At 43.3% G+C, this 13,815-nt stretch overlaps 1 protein-coding gene across 18 annotated transcripts in view; it reads left to right on the plus strand.

The window, feature by feature from the left end:
• LOC137285224 (myosin heavy chain, striated muscle-like) overlaps positions 1-13,445 on the plus strand; it is a 35,565-nt gene extending 22,120 nt beyond the window's left edge. For 12 of the 18 annotated variants that reach the window (XM_067817499.1, XM_067817500.1, XM_067817502.1 and 9 more), the window contains 15 exons: positions 4,381-4,437; positions 5,102-5,188; positions 5,507-5,673; positions 5,970-6,048; positions 6,206-6,451; positions 6,745-6,941; positions 7,119-7,251; positions 7,507-7,723; positions 7,847-8,087; positions 8,296-8,488; positions 8,817-9,077; positions 9,341-9,580; positions 9,766-9,966; positions 10,183-10,341; positions 12,811-13,445. In XM_067817499.1, coding sequence (XP_067673600.1) covers positions 4,381-4,437; positions 5,102-5,188; positions 5,507-5,673; positions 5,970-6,048; positions 6,206-6,451; positions 6,745-6,941; positions 7,119-7,251; positions 7,507-7,723; positions 7,847-8,087; positions 8,296-8,488; positions 8,817-9,077; positions 9,341-9,580; positions 9,766-9,966; positions 10,183-10,341; positions 12,811-12,912 — 2,580 coding nt within the window. In that variant the 3' untranslated portion in view covers positions 12,913-13,445. Of the gene's footprint in view, positions 1-4,380; positions 4,438-5,101; positions 5,189-5,506; positions 5,674-5,969; positions 6,049-6,205; positions 6,452-6,744; positions 6,942-7,118; positions 7,252-7,506; positions 7,724-7,846; positions 8,088-8,295; positions 8,489-8,816; positions 9,078-9,340; positions 9,581-9,765; positions 9,967-10,182; positions 10,342-11,136; positions 11,176-11,565; positions 11,587-12,810 lie in introns of those variants that run through there. The other 6 variants (XM_067817512.1, XM_067817513.1, XM_067817515.1 and 3 more) reach the window with 2 other exon arrangements.
• Positions 13,446-13,815: the final 370 nt, after the last annotated feature.

The raw sequence follows: 13,815 nt of genomic DNA on the forward strand, positions 1-13,815 counted from the left end.
AAAAGGAGTTCTCTCACTGTACTTCATGCTTTAAAGGTATACTCTCATCAACTTTCTTATCACTCGCACCCGTCAGTGTGGACGCGTGGTGTGTGTCCCGGCTCTCCATTCGCAGGAGTACTCAGTTGAACCCCAGTAGAGATTTAATGACCTCAGATTGAAACTACACTGAAATATCTCAATAATATAAGGGTTGTCGTTGTCAGTGTACTTTGCAGTTAGGTTACCCCTCGCAGTAACAAATTGAAACGGCGTGGATGTACGGCAAATGTATTGCGTTTGATGAATGAGTCTTGAACCGTTTCAAGTAATAGGAAACATTTTAACAATAGAAGTATTTAGGGGAACTGAGTGAAGGTAAGTCTAATATTTTCCTGTCAGGACTTGACAGCTAAAAACGTTTCCAAAATACTCGTTTCCATAATGCCAGCCAACTGCGCGCCCTGTGTTCGTTGAAAGTATAAGCTTAGTGCTTGGGGAAATATGAAACGCGATGTGGCGAGATGTCAGTGGCAGTTGTGTGTTCTCATGAATTATCAGTTCAGAACCATTTCCGCCAACACGAGTAGGTAGAGTTTGTCTATGAGGTTATACTTCGAAAAAGCACAACCTGAAGAATGTAAGCATATAATTAGTGCATATATGCACATCTGTAGACTTATGTGTAACTTCCTTGATGCCAAATATGTGTATGTAATCTGGTTTATGATAGTACATAATGAATGTCCTGATCAGCTTAAAACGTACAAAGGTATGCGTATTAAAATGATTTACCAAGACGTTATAAGTAATAGATACACTTAGTAACAAATAACTGTCATATCATCTCGATGTGTGTATGTAGGACGTACGTCTAGTGAACCGATTTAGCTGGCATTTTTCATTTCTGACACAGACGCAAGGGATAAACGTGTGAATAACTGCCATCAGATCACCAGCGCTTGTCAGTAGTAAACACGTCAAACCAGCTTGTAAGTCAGTTTTCACGTGGAAAGTCATTATCAACAAATCTGACAGACGGAATGTTGGAAAATATGCCCACGAAGCATTTCCTGCCGTGTGCTTCGCTTTAAACAGTTGTTTGGCAAACTGCACCTTCGCGTAAATAGACTTCTTCGACGTTACCATAGCAACCCTTCAAGGTATTTGAAAGAAATCTCCCATAGGTTGGCTCACGTACCCACCTAGAAAATTCCTCCATGAAGAAATTGCTCGAGAAGCGTTTGCAGAACGTAACATAGGATGTTCATAATTAGCTATGATTGAAGACAAAATTCACATTTATATCTCATGGACTAATTATGAATTGCAGGAATCAGCAAGAAATGTCTCAGCTAACGTTTAATATATGCGAACGAAAATACTCTAACAGTTTTGTTCCGACCGCGAAATGTGCTAAATCAGTTAATCGTTCCGTTCATCCTAGTTAAAAATGCTTGCACGTGTTCGGTGACGTCATATTGGAAATTCAACACTCCTTTCGTGATAAATGAGTTTATGTGTGAAAAGATCTTCCAAAGACACTACGTTTGAAGAAAATCAACCTTCTTCATTACATAGCATGATTCACCGTCTGCTGAAACTGGGTTTCTTTCAGTGCCTCGGCAGCAGGCAAAAACATACCAAAATATTCGTATAAACGAGAAATAATTATTTCAAAATGCAGCTATAGGAATTAAAGCAGTGATATCTACAAAAGGGAATTGGTTGAAATCAGTGCCCAGAAATTCTCGAAATAAATCGGTGGAATGTTTTGGCGATGTGCGAACGTCCTAGTAAAGATCGGTGTGTCTGCACCGAAAGAGGAAGTAAGAATACGAAAAGGAAAAAGCTGTATGCCATATATAAGTTTCGTTAGGAATGTAACTGATACTGAAAAGCAAGTTATATTTACATTCCAGATGCAAGACATTATGCCTCATTGTACCTAAACAACTACATGTGCTGTCTTACAAATGCTATGCTAGGCGAGACGTGCTGCTCTACAGATAAGATGCAAGGTCGGTTTAAAGTCAGCACCCTCCACCGGTATATATCACCTGTCGAGCATCACGATCGCGATTTGCCATCAGGAAATATTTTCTCAGCTTTAAATGCCATGCGAGTAATTCCTGAAGTTAAAGTTTTATTTGTACTGCAGTCGTGTGGAGTAAAGCAACCGAATAGGTAATATGAAAAATATTAAGACAAGTATAAATGTTCGGGTCGGAGAATCGGCGTGGTGTCATGGCTGGAGTTTGATGTTTCCATCAAACATGTTTGATCGGTACTACCTATGTATACAGTGTGTGTTAGATAAATAACTGCTAGAAGTAGACTATAACACAAACTCGCTGCTAATGTCAAGCTGTCAGTTTTGGAGGAATTCATGGAGAATCCGACACATTCGCTGCTGATGTTGTGAAATCCTATCCCCGCCTCGCTTGCTAAATAAGGAAGAGCCCAGCATGGGGGCCTTGCTTATCTTTGGTGTAACCTGATAGCTACCTAGCTCTTCCCCCGAGAGATAGTAAAATCTGTTAAGAACCCGGTTCTACTTACTGCACCTCCCCGCCCCCTTTCTATCTCCTGCATTGTACTTCCGTCTCTATCAAATTCCATTGTTTCGCTGTGTTTGCGTCTACAGATATCCCTTCCCCTAACCATCTCTGATTCCTGCTAGTTACAGACATGTAATCCGTATATGCTTATCGCTGGCTGGCGGCCAGACTCAGAGTTTTTACATTTTGTTTGAGCGCCTAAATAGGTTCAGCTCGGAATTATGCGTAGTCGGTACAACTACAAGGAAGCATCATATGACCTTGGGAAGGGCAAGAGGTTAGCTCGTTGTCAGGAGTGATGACCTCATCCTATTAACATATTCCATGAAGCCGGACCTTTAAAGGCAGGTAAGTGTTATGCTGTGTTCTAGAACTGACAGTTCCCGACTCCACACAGCTCGCGCCGGTACTGCTCATGTTGTTCGGTCTCGGTGAATCACAACAATGGCTGCCAGTGTATAAAGTGAGAAGCCAGCAGACTCCCCCCAGTTACCCATTACCTTCCTGTGGTGCCAACCTCCCAGCCTGGATCCTGTCTTCTACATTATAGCGTAGAGACCGGGACACCAGCCTTCGTTACAACTGATAATACTTTTGATATTCAAGGGTATTAATCATACATATCTGTCACCATGGCAACTAATGGAGAAGCTGTTTCGGAGCCTGCTCCTACACGGGAGCCAGACCCACCGGTCATTTCGGCCCCTGCCCCACAGGAGGACGTTGTCACCACAGTTAAAGAACAGGTGACAGTGAAGAAGTCAGCTCCTAAACCTGCGCCAGCACCTGCACCTGCAAAGGAGCCCGAGACTAGACCACGACAGTCCAAAGGCTCTAAAACTTCATCACAGACTAGTACTACCAAAACGTCTTCAGCTGTGAAATGTTCTAGAGTGAAATCATCTGGATATCCGTCATATTATAGTGATCTTCAAAAGGAATTCCACGGGGTAACACCATCAGTGCTGGACAATATCGGGAGTCATCCACTACTGTTCTCACGTGCTTACGAGCCTTCGAGATACCCCGGTCTTAGCGCTAGAAGCAGGAAATTTATTCGAGAGGCAGCCGATCTGGCCTGTGTGTCCCCGGGATTAAAAAACCTGCTAGAAGTAATGTACAATTTTAAATGCTTTCTAACATCTCTATATGCTTTTCATCACACTCATATTTTGAGTGAATGGTTTTATGGTGATAACAATGCTTGTTTTAGAATTCATGCCAATGTTTTGTTTCAAATGAAATCCTTTTTATAATTTAAATGACCGTCCCTCCCCTAACCCCCCGGTGTATCGCGAGCTACTGTGCACTAGCAGACTCGTGGCCTGTGATTTGGATAGCTGGACTAGTGTAAACACATGCAAGCGGCCATCAGTAATCCTCAGTGATCTGTCAAAGTCTGATAAGAAGCAGCGTTCCATGATAACGCTGCAAGCTGGGATCTCCCAGTTTGATATAATAAAGCCTAAAATTGCGGTTCTATTAACGTCGGTGTGATTTAAAATACATCCAACTTTGGAAGATCAGCATGACGTGGCAAATCAGCAGTATTGTGCCATGAAAGCAGAACCTGTAGAAGATAATTCCAAAGATAGTTGAGTTGAAAAAAAAAGTTCTCATATTTCTGGAAGGCGCATCACCTACGTACGTCCTGACTCACTGTTCAAGTATGTGGCTTGTTCACTTGAAGTGTAGCGATACGTAGTGTGAAGTTCGGCCGCCAGGAGAACCCGACCTACTCAGACAGTAGGACCCTCAATACCCCTCCTCTCCCTCATACCCTACCCCTGTTCGCAAAGTTCTTCAATACATTTTGAAAATGACAAACCGTGCTTTGCAGGCTCGTATTGAAGAACTTGAGGAGGAACTCGAGGCTGAAAGACAAGCAAGAGCCAAGGTAAGCCAGGACAAGACTCGGACTTATTCACATACACCTCTTTTACAAACTGAAACACTTACTGATATCTTCAACCAAGAAGAATTCTTAGGTTCAAGGGAAGATATATTAAATACATTAAATACTACCTAGATCGCCAAATACAGCTTCGAGGAAGTTTTATGAAGGATTTGGCTTTCGTTCAAATGTTTGGATGTTCTCGGCTTTCTTGAATTCTGTTAATTTGAGTTAGGTTTACCAAGCGTGCTGACATTCGGAACAGCAACATCTAAAAATAAACATGGACTGAGTTTTGCTACATAAAAGACGAAGCCTACTCACTGAGACAAACGACGTGGGCCCATCTTACCCCTGGCTATATATAGGTGTACAGTCCCGCCTTCAGCCAGCCTTCAGTGCCAGGGGGGTTTCATATGTATGTCTACCGGGCGATTCCTTGTCAGCTAGGAATTACATGTCAATAAACACGTGAAGCAAAGAACATTAGGAATAATCATCAGCATTATATAATATCTGGTACAGTACTTGCATATATTCTCCATGAAGTATGCCAGTTATTTTGTGAAAGAATTTACAGTACTAAATTACATATTTTTGTAATCAAAGTTTTGGCGTGTATGAAAGGAAAGCCTTTAATCAGTTATCATAATTAATTACCCCACAGGTCGAGAAACAGAGAACTGAACTGTCACGGGAACTTGAGGATCTCGGGGAGCGTCTGGATGAGGCTGGTGGCGCCACCGCTGCTCAGGTAATATGCCGAATAATTTCAGGTGTGAAATAGTGAGCAATAAAGTTTAGTGAAAGCAGTGTGCCGAGATTAGTTTGCATACAGCTTTATTGTTTTGGTTTAGGGTAATTGCTCGGTAATATTACGGACGTGTACCTCTTTTCTTCATATATGAAGCTTGCGCCGTTTCACAAAATGAATCCAGCTTTCCAAATTATTATTGGCCTCAGACACTCAAAGCGCTAAGGTCGCCTTCTGAGTGTGGACACTAACCTAAGCAGGCGGTTGACTAGGATGTGTTTTGTACGTTGAAATATTATATCAAATAACTACTTTCAGGTCGAGTTGAACAAAAAACGTGAGCAGGAACTGTTGAAGCTGCGTCGTGATCTGGAGGAGTCAACACTTCAACATGAGTCTCAGGTCGCATCTCTCCGCAAGAAGCAACAGGAAGCGTCCAGCGAGCTCAGTGACCAGGTGGACCAGCTCCAGAAGGTCAAGAGCAGGTGCGTGATTAGTGCAGGGAAACTCACAACCGTCCAAGTGCTGTACACAAATCTTCCTTTCTACTACATGGAACATAATTTATCACAGGACATGTTTATATGTGTGATGGTAGAACACTGTCTATGTAATTTAACCATTCGCCTATGTATTCCTTGTAATGCTTTAATATCTTTATTGCTGCCAAAGATTTAACATCAGCTCACCCTGAGTACATGTGCGCGTTTATCAATGCTCACAACTGAGAAGTAATTTCGCGTTGAGTCAGTATGGTGATTGACTGTCTCTCTGGTTTAAGGCTGGAGAAGGAGAAGAACCAGATGAAGAGCGAGATTGATGACCTGCACGCCCAGATTGAACATGTGTCCAAGAACAGGGTAAGACCGGAATCATCTTCATAACCACCATGTTATCTACCCTGCTCGCACCTATCAATTACAAACTGTAACAAATGACGTATATCCTGTTTAAGAGAAAAAATAAATATTTGGTTTGTTACATATTCCCTCTTGTACGTTTAATCATATCTTCCAGGGAACATCAGACAAGCTTTCGAAACAGATGGAGAACCAGCTATCCGAACTCAACAGCAGGATTGACGATGGACAGCGCCAAATCAGCGACCTCAGCTCCCAGAAGAACCGTCTTCAGGCTGAGAGTGCCGACCTGACACGTCAATTGGAAGACGCTGAACACCGCGTCGGCACTCTCTCCAAGGAGAAGAACTTGTTCGCTAGCCAGTTGGAAGAGGCCAAGAGGTCACTTGAAGATGAGACCAGGGTAAGAGCTGTTTCAGGCGTTCTATTAAGCCTATCATTAGTATTAAACGAGTGGTCAGTATCGGGGGAGAGCCAATGCATACCGTTTGGAGCATACGACGTTGTGAAGTCCTAGTGGTCAAGTCTTAGTCCAGTGATGATAAGATGCAATTCCCATTCGCAACATTTATAAGGGAGGCCTTTCTTGTAGCCACAGTACCAGCGTAAGTCATGCAAAGAAAGATATACATAACGATGTTAATTTATTGATTCGTTTAAACAAAAGAGCTACAACATTCTCGGTTTTCATGACAGGCCCGCCAGAAACTGCAAAGCGAGGTGAGGAACCTGAACTCAGACCTGGACGGCATCCGTGAGCAACTGGAAGAGGAACAAGAAGGTCGCGGTGACCTTCAGAGGCAGCTGTCCAAAGCAAATGCTGAGGTGCAGCAGTGGAGGTCAAAGTTCGAAAGCGAGGGAACAGCCCGCACAGAGGAACTCGAGGATGCTAAGTAAGTCCAGCAAAAGAAACATAATAATCATAATATTGTACGTAATGTGATGTTCAGGAAGTAAACCCTATAGAAATGAGTGTTCTGTCAATCACACTCTTCATCGGTAATGAACATGGTGTGACGCTCCCTGAGCGTACTTACGTTTCAAATATATTTTGTATCATCTTTTTCAAGGCGCCGCCTTCAGTCCAAACTCAACGATGCTGAACAGAACATGGAAGCTGCCCAGGCCAAGGTCAACGCCCTTGAGAAGGCCAAGTCCAGACTGCAGGGAGAACTGGAAGATCTGATGGTCGATGTCGAGAGGGTGAGTAGTCAAACACGTTGACCATGGATGTCGCTCTGAACGCAATAACGTAATAATCCCGATATAAGATATAGGTGAGCGTTTAATTCTAAGGGCGTGTCACCTACACAATGAAATGCACTTCATTTTCCTGAAGATTAGTAATCCGTAAATGAAGTAGGTTCACGTTTTTGGGCCATGCGGGTATCCCATATGGCAGGGGAGGGTATCTTATAAACAGCGTCAACGCTTTATGCGGTATGCTTAACTTTTCAGTCAAATGCTAACGCCAACTCCCTGGAGAAAAAGCAGCGTTCCTTCGACAAGACCCTTGCAGAATGGCAGTCGAAGGTGAAGGACCTCCAGTCTGAGCTTGAGAACGCCCAGAAGGAGTCCCGTGGTTACTCTGCCGAGCTCTTCCGTACCAAGGCTCAGCTTGAGGAGGCCCAGGACCAGATTGAATCTGTCAGGAGGGAGAACAAGAACTTGGCAGGTGTGTACGACATGCGCTAGAACTACAGCGAACAGGGGTACTCCTCTTTTGTCTGTTATGGGTGTCTGTAACCTGGTGTTTACTTATCAGTCAAATTATCATTGTTAAATTCTCATTTTTCAGATGAGATCCACGACCTGACCGATCAGCTGACCGATGGCGGCCGCAACGCACACGAGACACAGAAGATGTGCAAACGTCTCCAGATGGAGAAGGAGGAACTGCAGGCTGCACTGGAGGAGGCTGAGGCCGCCCTGGAACAGGAAGAGGCCAAGGTCATGCGAGCTCAGCTCGAGATGTCACAGGTCCGTTCTGAGATTGATAGACGCCTCCACGAGAAGGAAGAGGAATTCGAAAACACACGGTAAACAAACGCACATGAACACTGTGCAGTGATTATGGAAAAGTGAGGTTGACACTATGAGAGTAATTAGTCAAAATTTTGTAATAGCAAGTTTATAATCTTTCCTACCTTGAATGAGAAACTATAGCCACATATTAGTTATGATTCTGTTATGTGATTGCATGATCTTGTTAAATAAATTATGATTGGAAGTACTTTGAATATTCAGCCGCAACCACCAGCGTGCTCTTGACTCCATGAACGCAAGTCTGGAGGCTGAAACCAAGGGCAAGGCTGAGGCCATGAGGATCAAGAAGAAGCTGGAATCTGACATCAACGAGTTGGAAATTGCCCTGGACGGCGCTAACCGCGGCCGCGCTGAGTCTGAGAAAAACATCAAAAGATACCAGCAGCAAGTCAGGGTAGGTAGTTACACCGTATATATCTCAAGCAGCAGCAAGTAAGGGTAGGGAGTTAAAAGGTATATACCTCAAGCAGCAGCAAGTAAGGGTAGGGAGTTAAAGGGTATATACCTCAAGCACCAGCAAGTAAGGGTAGGGAGTTAAAAGGTATATACCTCAAGCACCAGCAAGTAAGGGTAGGGAGTTAAAAGGTATATACCTCAAGCACCAGCAAGTACAAATAATACACATGAATGTGCTTCTGTTCTATGACGTTTATGAATTTATTGGTTTCTTAATATTGTTTGGGTAAATGATACTGACATTCGTTTTTCATGTCTTTTATCAGGAACTCTCATCATGCGTTGAAGAAGAGCAGCGTAACCGTGATGAGGTCCGCGAGAACCTCAACATGACGGAACGTCGTTGCAACATTCTCAACGGGGAATGCGAGGAGCTCCGTACAGCTCTCGAGTCCGCTGAGCGTGCCCGCAAGGGAGCTGAAAACGAGCTGACTGATGCCAACGACCGTGTCAACGAACTGGCCGCCCAGGTCTCGTCTGTGTCCAGCCAGAAGAGGAAACTGGAGGGAGATGTTACCGCCATGCAGGTGCGCGATTTACAGTTTCCAAAATTATAATCATGAAGCTGTGAATTTTGTATACACTCCAGCAAAGGTTTTTTGTAGTTAAATCGGTTGTCAGGCATGCTGAAGACTATAGCAACCCAAGAACAACCCACTTACAGTGACTTCGTTGTGAAATGGCTGGAATATTGATACAAACAGGCTGAGACTTTACTCATATACTCTCATTATAACATAACTAGCATTTAAAGTTTTAGTGAATGTAATATTTGTTTGGATATTTCTAGGCCGACCTTGACGAGATGAACTCTGAACTACGTAGCTCTGAGGAGTGTGCCAAGCGAGGTGTTGCTGATGCTGCCCGTCTGGCTGACGAGCTCCGACAGGAACAGGACCATGGACTCCAGGTGGAGAAGCTCCGTAAGGGACTGGAGGGTCAGGTGAAAGAACTGCAGTCCCGTCTGGATGAAGCCGAGGCACAGACACTCAAAGGAGGCAAGAAGATCATCCAGAAACTCGAACAGAGAGTATGTATTTGCCATGCAGCATTCAGAACCAGTCAATAAAACGAACTAGTGCTTAAAATGTTTTCATTATTGATGAAAGAACGCGCCTTTGTCCATATAGCTGTGTAATCTAACGTGTTATTATCCCGGAAAGGGCCCTTCGTTAATGACATGAGAAAAAATCTGACATCTGGTGATTATTCTAGGTCCGTGAACTCGAGTCTGAGCTTGACAACGAACAGCGCCGCCACGCGGACACTCAGAAGAACATGCGCAAAGCCGACAGACGTCTGAAGGAGATCGCCTTCCAGGCTGACGAGGACAGGAAGAACCAGGAGAGACTCCAGGACACCATCGACAAGCTTAACGGAAAGATCAAGACCTACAAGCGCCAAGTGGAGGAGGCTGTAAGTTTATTTCGACTTACCCAAAAAAAAACAGGCATTCAATCAGTTGTCAAACAGTATTGTGTGTATCTTAAGCAGAATGAAACCAACCATGTAAGCAAACTCTGTGGAATACTTATTCTTATAAGGATCCAGAAAAATTACGTCTGAATGTCATTTGTCAGTACCTGTATTCCAGAGTGGCCAGTAGTTAATCATGTTCATTCCTTTGTGCAGGAGGAGATTGCTGCAGTTAACCTTGCCAAGTTCCGCAAGGTTCAGCACGAGCTGGAAGACGCTGAGGAGAGAGCTGATTCTGCCGAGAGTACCCTTCAGAAACTCCGTGCCAAGAACCGCAGCTCTGTGTCCCAACAACGCACCAGTGCCAGCCCTGCGGTAAGTCTCCACAATAATCACAAATATCCGGAAACAGAATAATTATAATGTCTCGAGATAACCGATAACGTAATATAAACGAGTATATACAATGGTGATGCCACAGACGATTACGAAACGGTTTTTCTCTGATTGGTATCTGCGCAAATGAGGATAATATCACACGTGCTTTTAACTGCAATTGACGGATTGAATTTCAGGGCGGTAGGGCAAGGAGCAGCGACCGCAGCCTTAGAGCTGGTTCGCTCGCTTGAATAGGTAACGATTGAGAGTGATGGTGAATCAATATCACCGCGTGGAGTAGTCCAGTAGTAGGGTGTGATGTGTCCTTTACAGATCTCCATATAGTGTGATTCTCCGAACAGGTTTCCATAGCGTGTGCTGTGCCTAGGTCAAAGGTCATTGCTGCATGGTTAAGTCAGTATCTGCAGCTCTTGAGAAAGAGCCGATGTCCAATGTAAATTACTATCTTTTTTCTGAAACTGTTTTTATGGAAAGTTTGAAACTGTTTGGGTTTTAGGGATCAAAGTTGTGAAAAAAACTACACCAAAGATTTAAAACCTTAAATAACATGGTGTGAAGTTTCAGGTGGTTTATTCAGATGGCTATTTCCATGTGAACTAAGTCCAAGGCAATTTGGCAACGAGATATTGAAAAGGTGTTGACAAACAGAATTTGGACATATGATGCAGAAGTTGTGTGTGAGGTTTATGTATACACCCAGTACATATTCCTGTCCGTTAGACTCACCCACAGTTCCCATATATTCATGCGTATCTTTATTTCCCCAACCAGCCTATCACCAGAGCGAGACAACCATCTACTGAGTAAAGAGTAAGTGGATGTTGACGTTGATCAACACCGATGTTGTTTCTGTCGTCGAATGAAATGTTGAGCAAACCCATTCGTAGCTAGAAATCCTTACCTTTATTTCAGGCGCACCTGAGTGTTGGTTCATGCCACTGTAGTTAGTTGTCACTCCATCATCATTGTTCCTATTTTGTTTTCCTTATTTGGTGATCGTTGTCCCAACAACGCACATCAATTTCATTTCATTTTATCCGTTTCACTTCAAAGGAGCACACTAGCTGAATGAGTTTGATGAGTATATATTTCAATTATTAACTCTAGATTTCCAAGGGTGTGATATATTAACAATGTCAGTACCTTATATTAACACACTACTTTCCAACAACTAAGAAATATGCACATTTTTGTTTCAAGCCGGAGTGATAAGATTCAGATGTAAGTCCAACAGGTGTGAAGTTAATTCCTTTTGACAGCTTAACATGTGTTAAACATTTGTTACTGCACCCATTAATCCTACAGATTGATACACGAAACAGTTCAGCATTTGTTTTTGCAAATAAGAAGACGCCTACTAAAACAGTTAAGAAAAATGGTGTTCAGACTTGTTTCCAGGTCGTTATTGTTCTGTCATCATGGTTTGAAGATGGGTCATGTTTTACAACGCCATTGCCATTAAAAGCAATGTTTCAATCAGGTTTAATTAATAACACGTTTCTTATGTTATTTTGACCTGTTGTTCTACTGTGTTCATCATCTGCCCCTCTGACTGTCGCCTTCCCTCAGCACTCCTATAAGTTGTCTGCATGAATGTTCTTCTGGAACTCATTCTACTAAGCGGATGTTAGGGGTCGATTTGGAGTTACTTCCGATTACTGAATGGTAAGATTTAGCGCGGACTAAATGCACTTGGGCGATTATGTTTAATCTTTTAAATCAGTGTACTGTTAACACATGAACTGTCAAAATGTTCTATTGCATTCTGATTTTTACTGTAATTTTGAATTCCATATATTTGACTGACTGATGGTACTCTTGTCATTCCTACTGTACTGGACCCGTGAAGGGCCCGGGGTAGAATAGGCCTTCAGCAACCCATGCTTGCCAGACTCGTGAAGGTCCCGGGGTAGAATAGGCCTTCAGCAACCCATGCTTGCCAGACTCGTGAAGGGCCCGGGGTAGAATAGGCCTTCAGCAACCCATGCTTGCCAGACCCGTGAAGGGCCGGGGTAGAATAGGCCTTCAGCAACCCATGCTTGCCAGACCCGTGAAGGGTCCGGGGTAGAATAGGCCTTCAGCAACCCATGCTTGCCATAAAAGGTGACTATGCTTGTCGTAAGAGGCGACTAACGGGATCGGGTGGTCAGACTAGCTGACTTGGTTGACACATGTCATCGGTTCCCAATTGCGCAGATCGATGCTCATGTTGTTGATCACTGGATTGTCTGGTCCAGACTCGATTATTTACAGACCGTCGCCATATAGCTGGAATATTGCTAAGTGCGACGTATGGACCATGAGCCATATATGTGAAGTCGTCGCGAGTTAAAACATTAACCAATGCTGTGTATCAAAGCTACTGCTCTAAGAAGGTTAGTGGAAATGGAGAAAGGCCGTAGCCACATTAACAACGATTTTATAATGTTCATTTTTTGTTTGCAGACACCAATCCAACGTGCGACTTTGCAAGTGTCTCGAGGACTGAATTCTCCTTACCGCCGTTCTGTTACTCCGTCCAATGAGGGTGACGATTATGATTATTAATAATACATAGAAGGGGCCCCTCCCTGTTTGTCCAGGTCGGCCCGTGTACATACATACCGCTATCAAGACTTTAAGGGAACCAAACTGATCGTGGCATACTTGCTGCTTTGCTCTGTGGAAGTACTTTATGCCAGTTTAAGCACGTTCCTTTCCCAAGACTTAACTTAAAAGCTCGAGAAAAATACAAAACGTGCTTGTTGGAGTGATGTTCTCCTGTATTGTGGGCGAAGCTCCCAAACGACATTCTTTCTAGTTCCCTTAGGAATTTTTTTCTTCTTTTCTTGTTATGTATGTTTATGTATTTATAGGCGATTATGATATATACGATGTGATAATTTTCTTGTATTTATGATAATTTATTCATTGCCTAAGCTGGGGCCGTGTACACGTGCAATACACGCTCCCCTCATTGGACGCCACAAAGGAAACAGAATAATGCAATTATCTGAAACGCTTTGTTGTTTCCTTTGTGTTTCATAAAAAATCTTTTAGAGTGATGTAAACCTAAGGCAGTAATAAAACTTCTGTCGTAATACTTCTTTTGTTTTATTTGCCTAATTAACAGAATTCAAACTATATCCATCTCCAGGGTCTAGTGGATAGCTTGTTTGCCGAGAGGGCTGAATGATGTGGGTTTGATCCCCTAGCTTCGGCAAATCAGATCACGTTGCAGTTCTACTGAATTATTCCCTTCCTGTCTCTCGGCATTTGGGGAGTAAGAAAGACCGTTTGGTCAGTACACTGTGCCCGAGTGGGCATCCACCTTGAACTGAAGTACAATATGTCTGTACTGACTTCAGTCGGTCTAATACAAGAATCCGGACATGGGCGTGCACGTCGACATGCTAGTGTGACAATGCAATGAGCGACTTTAAGCCAGTTTCACCAATATGCGAAAACAAA

This window comes from Haliotis asinina, chromosome 5, assembly GCF_037392515.1.
Source record: "Haliotis asinina isolate JCU_RB_2024 chromosome 5, JCU_Hal_asi_v2, whole genome shotgun sequence".
Taxonomy (NCBI): domain Eukaryota; kingdom Metazoa; phylum Mollusca; class Gastropoda; order Lepetellida; family Haliotidae; genus Haliotis; species Haliotis asinina.